General features: G+C 41.5%; 1 protein-coding gene across 3 annotated transcripts in view; it reads right to left on the bottom strand.

Moving 5' to 3' along the window:
• The window catches only part of LOC124038214, a 33,923-nt gene extending 22,872 nt beyond the window's left edge, over nt 1-11,051 (bottom strand). For 2 of the 3 annotated variants that reach the window (XM_046353785.1, XM_046353786.1), the window contains exon 1: nt 10,650-11,045. In XM_046353785.1, coding sequence (XP_046209741.1) covers nt 10,650-10,728 — 79 coding nt within the window. In that variant the 5' untranslated portion in view covers nt 10,729-11,045. Of the gene's footprint in view, nt 1-10,649 lie in introns of all 3 variants that reach the window. The other variant, XM_046353787.1, reaches the window with a different exon arrangement.
• Between the last annotated feature and the right edge of the window lie 1,550 nt (nt 11,052-12,601).

The raw sequence follows: 12,601 nt of genomic DNA, 5'->3' as shown, positions 1-12,601 counted from the left end.
GATGAAAACATCATCACACAACACCCATGTTATGCGAAACTGAGCCTGCGAAAAACAACAGTAAACGGGATAAGATGTTTGCATGCCACAGTATCCCCTCTAAGATCAGTATATCCCAGGCATCTTAGCCGGGTTTCTCATAACCGGGATACAAGCTTTTTCGAGTTATTGTAAACGGGATATGCTGTATACATGTGTCAACTCAAAAACAAAATACTTGAGCATCCTGAATAATAACAGGATATTGGTGGGCATGTAAACGTGGTCAGTGACCAATACATAGTATCAGCAATCCAGGGCAATCCATAAATCATTGGTCTAGGTTTGGTTGTCGTCGGATCCATTCAGATCCGTGTCTGATTGTTCTCGGCTCGTTGTGGTTCCGGGGTCCCACCTTTTTTGAAATTATCGAGTCCGTTCGGGTCCTGGTGTGATTGTCCTCAGGTCCCTTCGGGTTGGACCCAAGGAGACCTCCTTAAGCATCTCATATGTTTTAATTAAATCTGAGTATTACTTTATTCTATTTATTTAGTCCTGTGCTGCAAATCTAACCCAAGCATCTTTCTGGTATAACGTAATAGCAGATTGTTAGATAAAACTTCAACAACAGAGGCTATTATAGAGGCTATTTAAATTGAAGATCTGGGCAAGGCAAATGTGAGATTAAAAAGGGCTTTGAAGATGTAATCCAGTGCTTTCATTCACTTTAGTGAGGGGAGTATTTGAAGGAAACATTTGTGAGAGCTAAAAGAAAAGTACAACTGAATTCATTTGAATATAAATACTAGTTGAATCCCATTACCACCTTACCTCATTACCAAACAAAACAAAACTTCCTAACATGATGCCTACTTAAATGATGCCTACTTAAGGAGTGGGCTGCAGGAATATATAAACACTTCCAGGGGAATTCCATAGCTGATTGTTAGGAAATTAGGCAGGCAGAGTTTGTGATTGGATTGGAGGGGACATGGATAGAATGATGGATGATCAAATTCACAGGAGCTCAGACTGAGTGATGATCCTAAAACCTAATTGGCAGGAAGTTGGTCACTGAGAAAAGCACACAAAAGTAATTGGAATAGGTGTAACCACCATGTTTTGTTATAACATTCTACTAACAAACTATTTGGAGATGGTGACGTGTCAGATTTAAAAGCAGCCAGTCAATTACATCGTAATAAATCATATTACAGTGATACTCTTCCCTCATTTTTGAAGTTGAATTCATTTTCTTAGTATGGAATTGCATTTGAATATTAGTGGGAGTTGTGAGGTGGAGATACTTCCACCCTGTTTGCTCGCCTGCTTTTTCTCACAAAACAAAACCCATTGTTTTATTATTTCACTGTGAATAACATCCACGACAATGGAGGCACACCCATGTTATCCCTGAGAAAACAATCAGTTGTGATAATACTGTTTTGGGGTTAGATAGCAGCTCCTATCAGCCTTGGTTCTGGCTCAGGTCTCTTCCCATTTAAAACAATGGCCTTGTTTTCCCAGTTAGTTTACATTTACCGATTCTGGCCAAAGCTTGTGAATCAAGATGGCGGAGCAGTTACGTGGGTGTTTCCAGACCACAACGTTGGCCTCTTGGAAATATTATAAGATTCAGAAATTCCACTGGTGGACAAATAACTTTAACATTAGTATCAGAAAGCAATACTTGCTAGCATATACAGTCAAATGTAGCCTACATGTGTTTTTCTCTTTCAAATTCTGAGTTCAATGTGTTCAACTGAAGTACATTCAGTCAAAATTCCACTGTTTCCACTGAATGAGTTTTAATGGACAAAATTACATGTGGTGTACATGTGTCATTTGGTATGTCTCACTTAATTGGAATGAGATGTGTACTTTCTACATGACATTCCCGTAGTGCTAATGTTACATGTGGAAAGAATTTCACTGGCTTAACTCAAGACAGTATTCTCAAAACAAATTATTGCAGTAGAGGCAAGGGAATGTATTTCCTGTTTTCTTCAAACGCCAGGAAAATGTAGCACAACTGTTTCCACTGTGGTCAGAGCAAAAGTACAACTACAGTGCCTTCAGAAAAAAATCTGTGGAAAGACTTGAAGATTGCTGTTCCCCGCCACTCCCCATCTAACTTAACAGAGCTTGAGAAAATGCCCAAATCCAGATGCGCAAAGCTTATACAGACATTCCTAAAATAACCCAAAGCTGTAATTGCCCCCATAGGTGCTTCTACAAAGTGTTGATTCAGGGGTGTGATTACTTATGTAAATGAGATTTCTGTATTCCATTTTTAATACATTTTCAAAAACATATTTTCACTTTGTCTTCATGGGGATTGTGTGTGGATGGGTGAGAGAGAAAAAAATATTTAATCCATTTTGAATTCAGGCTGTAACGAAACAAAATGTGGAATAAGTCAAGGGGTATGAATACTTTCTGAAGGCACTGTATGTACTTCAACACTGTTTATGCCCTATTGTGTCAATGATTACCTAGCAACATCAGATGAAAGACTTGTCCAAGTGTGAGTTATGTCTGAGGTAAGTCATTCTTTAGCATGTCTCCGGAGTCTGGAGTATACAGCCTTTGATCAAATCAAATCAAATTGTATTGGTCACGTACACGTGTTTAGCAGACGTTATTGCGGGTGTAGCGAAATGCTTGTTCGTGCTTGATCTAGCCTGAGCGTATGCAGGATCATATGGTGCTTCCCTTAATAGAGGTTTCACCAGTACAAACAACAGCAAGACTGCAAACAAAAACACACATTTAACCAAGCCCTATTGCTCCCAGATGAACACATTGCATGGACACTCCTGAATCCTGAGCAGTCCAATCAGAAGTATGGGAAATGGATGTCTGGGATGGCCCTCAAGGTTATGACTGTACACTAAAGAACTAGTAAATCTCATATGTATACCCATTTACAGCAGCTCCCGAAGCCTTGATAAGGCTGTGGTCCCTTGGGGGAGATATGAGAGACTGCAGTCCGTGTGTAACCCTCTCGCAGTACCGCTCTGACTTTCTCTTCATTGTCTTTATCAGGTCAGTCTATGGTCAGTCATGTGTTATCAATACGAGTGTAATGGGAACTGGTGTATCTCACACGATGGCAACAGACCAGAAGGAGTAGATAGTTAAAGAGCAACATTGAGGATCTCCTGCATAACAGCTACCAGAGCCGGTTCCATGAGCTCAGTCGAGGTCTCAACTTACTATTGAGAGTAAGAATAGTCAAATAGGCCGCACAATTAAAAAATGTGGTTATGCATCAGCGTTTTTTCTCTTGCTATGTCAGTCACTGACAGTCACTCAATTAGCCACTGACAGTCACTCAATGAGCTAAACAATTTTTTATTGGTAGTTAGTCTAGCCAGCTAAATAACCGTGTAGTAATCATGGCCTGGTCCAGGGGGCCCCCAATGATTTGTTAGTCATTCTCACTCAGATATCATATTAACATGGCATAAGTCATTACAAAATGGGTAGAATTGCAAGACATTTGCTGTACAACTGCTCGTTTATTCTCTCTGCCCCATGGCAAAAGGACTAGAATTGCAGGAAATGTATTATGAAATTGCAGTTTTTTTCCGCCCCCATGGCAAAATCTGCAGAATTACAGGAAATTAACTTTAAAACAAAACATTTTCTCTCCACCATCAAGAGGGGGGCCACAAAAATGTTTTGCCGTGAGTTGGGGAGCCCCTAACCCAATTTTGCTTAGGGCCCCAACGAGACAAGAGTCGTCCCTGACAACTGGTGTGCTGCACTTCATCCTATAGACAGACACACTGCACAACATGTAGGCTGTTGTATTTTGTTTGAAAGTTACTAAATGTTTGCATCTGCTACTGTAAACTAAAGCCCCCTACTGTCCCACCAAAAATAACTAATCTGAGTTTTCTTTAACTTCTTAGGGCTAGGCCCCTTTTTTCTCAATTTCCGCCGAGTTTTCTTTAACATGCAAGCAAATTGTAAACTGCATTGCCATAATGTTTATGCTAGCAGCCGAAGCTTTACTCTCACAAGGTGTGATTCGCCTTGTACATTCGAAGTTCACTGACATCCTAGGAATTGATATGCACTAGTATTTAAAGCAGTGCTGTGCTTCTAATTGAGCACAGGGATTTGCTGATGAGGGGGCATTTTTTTCTGTTGTCCTGAGAAGAAAGCAATCTGCATCCAAATCCCTTTGGATTTTCAATGAATGACCTAGAGACCTGGCTCCCTGTTCAGAGAGATCAAACAGCACCTCACCCAGCTCCAGGCAGCTTGGAATGTGACTAATGCAATACAATGTAAGTGCCCAGGAGTATGAATACAGTGGAGGTATGTGTTTTGTAAAATACAAACAAGAGAAATAGGTCAATGCCTGTGTTTGCAGAATATGTAGAGACCCTATTTCCCAATCAGTTTTCTTCCATAACCTCGACCACAAACTCTTTATTCAATACCTTATCTTTCAGCAGAAGTACTGGAATGACTTAGTTGGAGAAGTTGACCTGGTTTTGGTCAACTGGTTTTGGCTATAGGTTCTCACTCAATAGCAAACCAAAGAACTAAAGGTTTGCTGTGTTTCAGGTTGTCGACACAGAGCAAGCTTAGAGGAAATCATTTCTGAAGTCCCTTTGTCCAAGCCATCGTTTTGAACAGCACCCATTGACATTTTGATTGACATTTTGATTGACATTTTGATGTGCAAAGTGCTCTGTGAACGCCTTAGGGTCTCATGCCTTATAAAGCCAGGAAGCCCCGTCTGTGTCAGGTTTCAGAAGCCACATTTGCATAGGGACTAACGTGTTGTGTTTTCTGGCCTATCCAGACAAATAATCTATTCCCTCTGAGTGAGTGAGCGAGCCCAGCCTGGGAGAGCCCAACCCGTCACATGGGGCGGCAGGGTAGCCTAGTGGTTAGAGCGTTGGACTAGTAACCGGAAGGTTGCAAGTTCAAACCCCCCGAGCAGGCAGTTAAGCCACTAGGCTGTCTTTGGAAATAAGAATGTGTTTTTAACTGACTTGCCTGGTTAAATAAAGGTACAATTTGAAGAAAACATGAACGGTGACAGTCTAGCGATTCCGCTCGCTATGGTTTCATCTGGCTGTGGGGTTGTTCCACCTCAGAAAAAGCACAATATAGAGGATTTCGACACCCACCATCTCAAGTTGTTCTGAAATAATTTATGTTGTTAGAAACAAATAAGATAATTCCTGCAACATTATTTTGTTTAAATATAAATTGATAATAATCTGATAAACTAAGATAATTGATTGCACCCAAATTGGCAATTTTAATTTATAGGATTCATTTAATATTCAATAAATATAGTACCTAACATCCGATTTGGACCAAAGTCGGAGTATTGTTTCTTCGCCATTTGTTATGTATTCTCAGTGAATTCAGTGATGTTTTTCCCACCTGTTCACAGAAATTAGTAATTGAAGTTGTTAGGTCTATGTCTCATCCGACATCCTGATATGACAAGGTTCTGTCCACTAGATGGTGCTGTTCCTGCTGTTAGGTGATTTTCTTTTAAGAGAAAACATATTTTTCTGGGACTGAAGAAACTAGGAACCTATTTTCAAAACCAAGAATGTGGAAATTAATAAAAGGTGGAGATTGTTAAAAACATTATTTCATGGATTAAAGTTAATCAAAAAACTGGTTCAAGAAATTACAAAAACAAAAATCTTGCTTTGTGATAAAAAAAAACATTTGACTCTTTTCTTCTCTGTTTATGCTATCTTATCCTTATTCATAAATGCAGTAATTGCCAGCTCCTCTGAATTAGCAGCAGACAGAAATGGGACCAGATTGACATGAATCACACACTGAAGTCACCTTGCTTATTCAACCATGTAATCCAACAACTACCATTGTTATACAATCTGCTTGGCTTGATCCCTCAAATAATCTGTTATTGCACCCAAGCAAGTGTCAACATCATCCAGGTGTCATCAACGGAAAGACAAAACAGATCTGAAATCCCACACTGTAGTTGAACAGACAGCTGAGTCAGCCTGTTTTCAGTAAGGCTGAGTAACCCCACAACATATAATTAGGCTACACACTGTCCGCCCCCCTAGACTCGTCCTTAGCATCCTTTCTGTCATAAAAGATGGAGTCAGGTGTTTCCCTTAACATTAATTTTACATTCCAGACCCACAGTTGATTATTGTCAATCAGCTTAGCCAACAAAAATAAGCCCCGGATAATCAACTTCACAGTGATCTCTTTAAAGGGGAGTTCAGATAAATGGATCGCCCTTCCAAATGCCTGGGGCCTCCACTCTACTGTGAGAACAACGGTTTAAGCTCCTGGATGGCTGTTACTCCCTCACAGGGAAAACACAGCCAGCCAGCCAGTTGGCAGAAGCTGGTCGGATTGGGGAGGGGCAAAAATATGTGCTGTAAGGAGGGGTAATATCCATTCCTCCCCTCAGTGTGTGTGTGTATATGTGTGTTTGTGTGTGTGTGTCCTTCATTAGATTTCACGGACCCTCCCTGAGGTGTGTTGACCTGTGTATGTGCAGACTCAACATTCCACTACTGCTCTCGCAGTAGGGTGGAAGCTGAGATCCCAACAAACAGATGATTTACAACTAGAGAATGACAGATGTTATTAGGTTGAGCATGTACAGTATATTTCTACTGAAATGCTCCCATTAAATAAACTAGGCCAAGAAGAGTTTCAAATACACTTTTTTTCCCTACTCACTGGAAAGGGTGTTTTCCTGCTCAGTTTTTTTGGAAGTAGGTTTTATCTCCCCACGCAGGTGTGCTCCTCCGAATGCTAAAAGGCGGGCTCCGGTAGCTCAGGCTCTGGGCAATGGCATGTGAAATCCCCGGGCAAAACTATTAATTCAGTTGGCCCCTTGGATCCTAAGTGGAAAGGTCATAAACAGGTTGTGACAGGCGTGCTATTTTTACGGCCGGGGGGCTTTGGAGAATGTCCGTTCTCTGTTAGCACTTTGAGTGGTTAGTTGGACTGACCATAAGTCTGCTGGTAGAACTTCATGCCCATTACTAGTTACTGTCATGAAATGTTTTTTAATACATGTTTCAACCTCAAGTTGTTATGGATGTAATGATAACTGGAGGTGGATACGCAAGAGACACATTTATAATTCAAGGAAAACACCATTGTGATCCAATTGACCCGAAAGAAAACAAAAAAACATATTTTCCAACATAATTTCAACTGCAGTTCAGGTGACAGAAACAAGATGCCCTGATGAGGTGTGAAATACCACAACACACCTTCCCTCTCAGCCCTTCCCCATCTCTCACATCATCCCCCAAGGAAACCCACCAGGGCACCTCTCAGCTCCATGTCTCTATCTTTTTTTCACAATTCCACCTCTTCCTTGGACGTAATGTCGACCCTAAGTAGGACTCCCAGACTGCGAGCTAGATGCTAGCAGAGACCCCGCTGCCCACTCCTCCACTATCAAACGCCATTAGGATAAGGCAAGAGTGAGCTAACTCAAGTCAAGTCTCCTTGGGGCTAGTTTCCTCCAACAGCTCAGGTCTGGAGTTAGAATCCTCCCACAATCCCCCTCACCAACCAACTCTGATGTTTCTAAATAACACATATTACTTCAACATTGAACACAAATCAACATGAATATGTTTAAATAGGCCATTCCCAATCTTGTTGGAGGTGTGATGAAGGAATCCTACATCGACACTGCTATTGGCTCTTGATTATTGTGATGATCATGTATTACTGTGGCAGGATCACACTGGAAAAAACTAGGGCATCAAAACACAGTTGAACTTCACACATAGTTGAAGTAAATCTGATGTTTAACATGTAAAGTACTTACTCTTTCCAGGTGCTCAAATTCCTCAGGATCTGAATCATACCTGGCAGCCTGTGCTCACACGGTGATTCCATTCCATATATCAGTGAATTCCACTGTGTGCCGTTCTGCCTGGTTGTTTATGAGTCAGGGTGATGAATACGGGGAGGCAAGTGGGGACTCTTTTAATTTGTTTATCGCTATAAAGTGAACATTTTAAAACACTGCTGATGTAATTCCTTACTATGTGCTCAGGGAAACGCTATGCACAGAGGGTGTGTTCGTAAATGCATCAGTTATTCTGCGCTCTGGCACACTCAGACCAGAGTGCTCTGAAATCGGAGTAGATAGCCAGAGTGAATGTACAAAGTAAGGGCCCAAGGATGTTTCTGAATGTTTGCTCTTTCACACCCTGATCTGTTTCACTTGTCTTGTGCTTGTCTCCACCCCTCACCAGGTGTCTCCTATTTTTCCACATTATCCCCTGTGTATTTATACCTGCGTTTTATGTTTGTCTATTGCCAGTTCATCTTGTTTTGTCAGGTCTTACCAGCATGTTTCCCATTTCGCCAGTTCTCTAGTTCTTGTTTTTTAGTCTTCCCGGTTCCGACCTTTCCTCCTGTCCTGAACCTGAGCCTGTCTGCCGTTCTGTCCCTGATTGACTCCGCCTTGGATTACGAACCTCTGCCTGCCCTCGACCTGCCCTTTGCCTGTCCCTTTGTTATAATAAATATTCTGAGAACCAAACTATCCGTCTCCTGTGTCTGCATCTGGGTCATATCCTGAGTTGTGATAAACTCCTTTTCCCAAAAATAATTAGCGTCATTGTATTTCACCTCCTCTTGCGATCCTCGTTCTGTGAACTTAACCGGGATCGAAGACAACAATAGGGCCACACAAGAATACACCAATAAATGCCTTGCCTTGATGTACTGTACACAAAGTGAGTGTTATCTTTACAATGGTTATTTTCTTCCAACCCAAGGATCATGGCAAACAACATGATTCCTGCCAAGGGGAGTCTAAGCTCTTTCACAACTACAACAATGCTGGAAATTCTCGGGACAAAACAAATTGAGGATCTGAGGAGGGACAATCCTTCCCAACGTGTGTTGGTCATACTGTACATAAGCTGAGATCGTTATCTGATAGAGGCGGATTCTTGGAATGTCGACAAACCTGTAAGCTACAGAATAGTCCCATTATAATGGAGTGGAAGGAGAATGATAAGTTACACTGTATCACAAGAGCCCCATAGATTCTGTGACTATTAACAGGTCCTAAACACAAGATGATTTCTATGTTTTTGAGTCAGGATATTTCAGACTTTTTCCCCCCGTAAACATGCAATATGTAGCTATTTTGCTTTATCAGATGTGATTTGTCAAAGCATTTGGTTTTGCATTGTCATATAATATAAAGCTTTTTGTCTGTTGATTACCATATTTAATGTAATATGATATTCTTCAATTACCACAGACATGAGGATGTGGATTGATATGAACGTGTTTCACAGCTTTTTTCAGAACGGCTCCACAGCACCGACTATTAATGTCCCTTCCTCTTAGAGTTTGGTTGTTTCATGACACTGCTGAGTTTTGAAGAGTCAACCTAATTTTTGGTGGCACGTCTGTACAATATGCTTTGCTTTAGCTTGGATCGTATATAACAAACAGATGGTACATAAATGAGAATAATAAAATAAAATAAAATGTCTCACTCCCCAATGGTATAGTAATTAAATAAATTGCCATTGGAAAGCAAAAGTAATTGTTCTGTCTGGGTTCCAAATTAAAACCATGCTAGGCTATATAAGAGCATATGGTTGCTTATTCTAATCAAGAGACCATTACACTGTATCAAGTCCAGTTCTCCTCAATACATTTTATTGGGACATACAGCAGGAAAATAATCCTTCATCAACAGGAAATGCAAATTATTATGTGTATTATAAATAATTTCTCTAGGGGTTGATACATTTTTCAGGAGGGCAAATAAATTGGAAATTTCAAAGTGGAAATTACACATTTAGAAGACTTTAAAAATCAAATACACTAGAAGTTTGCATTTCCTGCATTTCAGGAAAATTCTCAGCGTGATCAAATTAAGTGATCAAATTAAGATCCTACATCTGTATTTTTTAAATATATTTTTTTATTTAACCTTTATTTTACTAGGCAAGTCAGTTAAGAACAAATTCTTATTTACAACGACGGCTTACCCCGGCCAAACCCGGACAACACTGGGCCAATTGAGCGCCACCCTATGGGACTCCCAATCACGGCCAGGTGTGATACAGCCTGGAATTGAACCAGGGACTGCAGTGACCCCTCTTGCACTGAGATGCAGTTCCTTAGACCGAGAGGCAACAATACTACTTTACTCTCATCTGTTCACTGAGAAAAAGTCCATGTGGATATGAGTCAATATATGTTTGTTTTTGTCTACGTTAGTGGTTCCCAACTCTAGTCCTCGATTACCCCCAACAGTAAAAAAAAGAATATTGTAGCCCGGACAAGCATACCTGATTCAACTTGTCAACTAATCATCAGGCCCTCAATTAGTTTAATCAGGTGTTTTTTGTCTGGGGCTACAACAAAATATGTGTGCTGTTGGAGGTACTCGAGGAGTTGGGAACCGCTGGTCTATGTGATGAGACTATCAGTCTCCTAACATCCTGAAACCATAACAACCCAATGCTAAAGACACCCTCTACTTTCAGACTGAAATTACACCTGTCTCAAACCACAAACACACATCCATCAGACACTCAAATTACAACATGTGCTGGCAAATCTAGCTGTTAGGATGAGACAACATGATGGCACAAGGGACAGAGACAGGTTCAACATGAAGCATACTGTACCTTTCCTCCAGGGGTTCAGGATGGCAAAGGACTTCTGCCAGCTGAATACCATGCTGGCTTTAGTCCTCCCCTGACTCATAGATGTAATTCCACAGGTTCAGCAACTACAGAAAAAGTGTGTAAAATACCCTCTCCTCCTCAGCATAAAAAACAGCAGTCAAGAACTCCTCATCCCGTCTTGTTATTTGTCTTGTTTTCTGCTTATTCCAGCTCCACTGAGGCTCTTAAAGTAAACTTCAGTGTTCAGTTCTGTGGGAGGCATCTGTTGTCACAGAGCTGAGTCTGTCCCCTGTTTGCGTCATGGTGCCTGCCTCCTGCTTACCTGTCTGCCGGTCTGTCTGGTAGCGTGCCTGCCTGTGGCTTGTTGCGGTCTGTATGTGTGTCAGTGAGCTTCACTCCTCCATCTGAGGAGAGAGAGGGGGCCGGCCTCAACCGACAACATACACCACTACCACAGGCACAGATCCGCTGGGAGGAGTGGCAGCCAGCCAGAGGGAGGAGGAAGGGAAGAGAGGGAGGAAGGAAGAGAGGAGGAGCGGGAGGAAGGGAAAAGACTAGGGAGAAGCATGGGACTCAAATTCAACCTGAGGGTGAATGTCTGAGAATAATAACAGATGGATAGAAGGAGAGAGAAAAGGGTAGAGTGGGTCAATTGCCAGATAAAGTATTATTCACTGAGATATAGTCTTTGAGGGTTTTCTTGAGGACTTTTTTATCCCCCTTGTCATAGAGAAAGTGAGGGGGGTGGAATCTGCATCATGTGTCAATTACTCTATTGGGAAAACAGATATGTTTCACTTTTGCATCTCAGAAGAGAGACAGGGTGGAGAATGTGCTTTGCTGTCTTTCATTATAAATGCTTACATGGGCCAGGAAATACCAAAGGAAAATGGACTGGATGATCCAGTCTGCTTCACAGTAGAGTTCCTGATCTACTTTTACACCAAAATAAAATCCCCAAGTAGATTATTGACTAGATATCTGACATTTTATCCCATTGTTAAAGCCAGACTGTATTGGCATCTGCTAACATATAACATCTAATACATAACATAAAACAATGGATCTGGAAATGTTTCATGGCACTTCAAGCCTGCTACTGTACTACTGTTAATCAATGATAGCCAAAGTGAGACGTTTGAAAACATTCCAGAAATATACACTACATGGCCAAAAGTATGTGGACACTCCTTCAAATGTGACCAATGCAATTTGATTTGACTTGATTGGACAGGTGTATAAAATCGAGCACACCGCCATGCAATCTCCATAGACAAACATTGACAGTAGAATGGCTCGTACTGAAGAGCTCAGTGACATTCAACGTGGCACTGTCATAGGATGCCACCTTTCCAACAAGTCAGTTTGTTAAATCTCTGCCTTGCTAGAGCTGCCCCAGTCAACTGTAAGTGCTGTTATTGTGAAGTGGAAACGTCTAAGAGCAACAACGGCTCATCTGTAAAGTGGTAGGCCACACAAGCTCACAGAACGGGAGTGCTGAAGTGCTGAAGTGTAAAAATCTACTGTCCTCGGTTGCAACACTCACTACCAATCCCCAAACTCCCTCTGGAAGCAATGTCAGCACAATAACCTTTCATTAGGAGCTTTATGAAATGGTTTTCCATGGCCGTGCAACCACACACAAGGTGTGTGGTTGCACACACAATGCCAGGGGTCGGCTGGAGTGGTGTAAAGCTCACCACCATTGGACTCTGGAGCAGTGGAAACATGTTTCCCTAGAGTGATGAACCAACCTGCCGAATGCATAATGCTGACTGTAAAGTTAGGTGGAGGAAGAATATGGTCTGGGACTGTTTTTCATGGTTCGGGCTAGGCCCCTTAGTTCCAATGAAGGGAAATTTTAACGATATAACGTACAATGCCATTCAAGACGATTCTGTGCTTCAAACTTTGTGGCAACAGTTTGGGGAAAGCCCATTCCTGTTTCAGCA

The sequence above is a fragment of the Oncorhynchus gorbuscha genome, linkage group LG06, assembly GCF_021184085.1.
Source record: "Oncorhynchus gorbuscha isolate QuinsamMale2020 ecotype Even-year linkage group LG06, OgorEven_v1.0, whole genome shotgun sequence".
NCBI lineage: Eukaryota > Metazoa > Chordata > Actinopteri > Salmoniformes > Salmonidae > Oncorhynchus > Oncorhynchus gorbuscha.
This window is presented reverse-complemented; position numbering and strand designations above follow the sequence as displayed.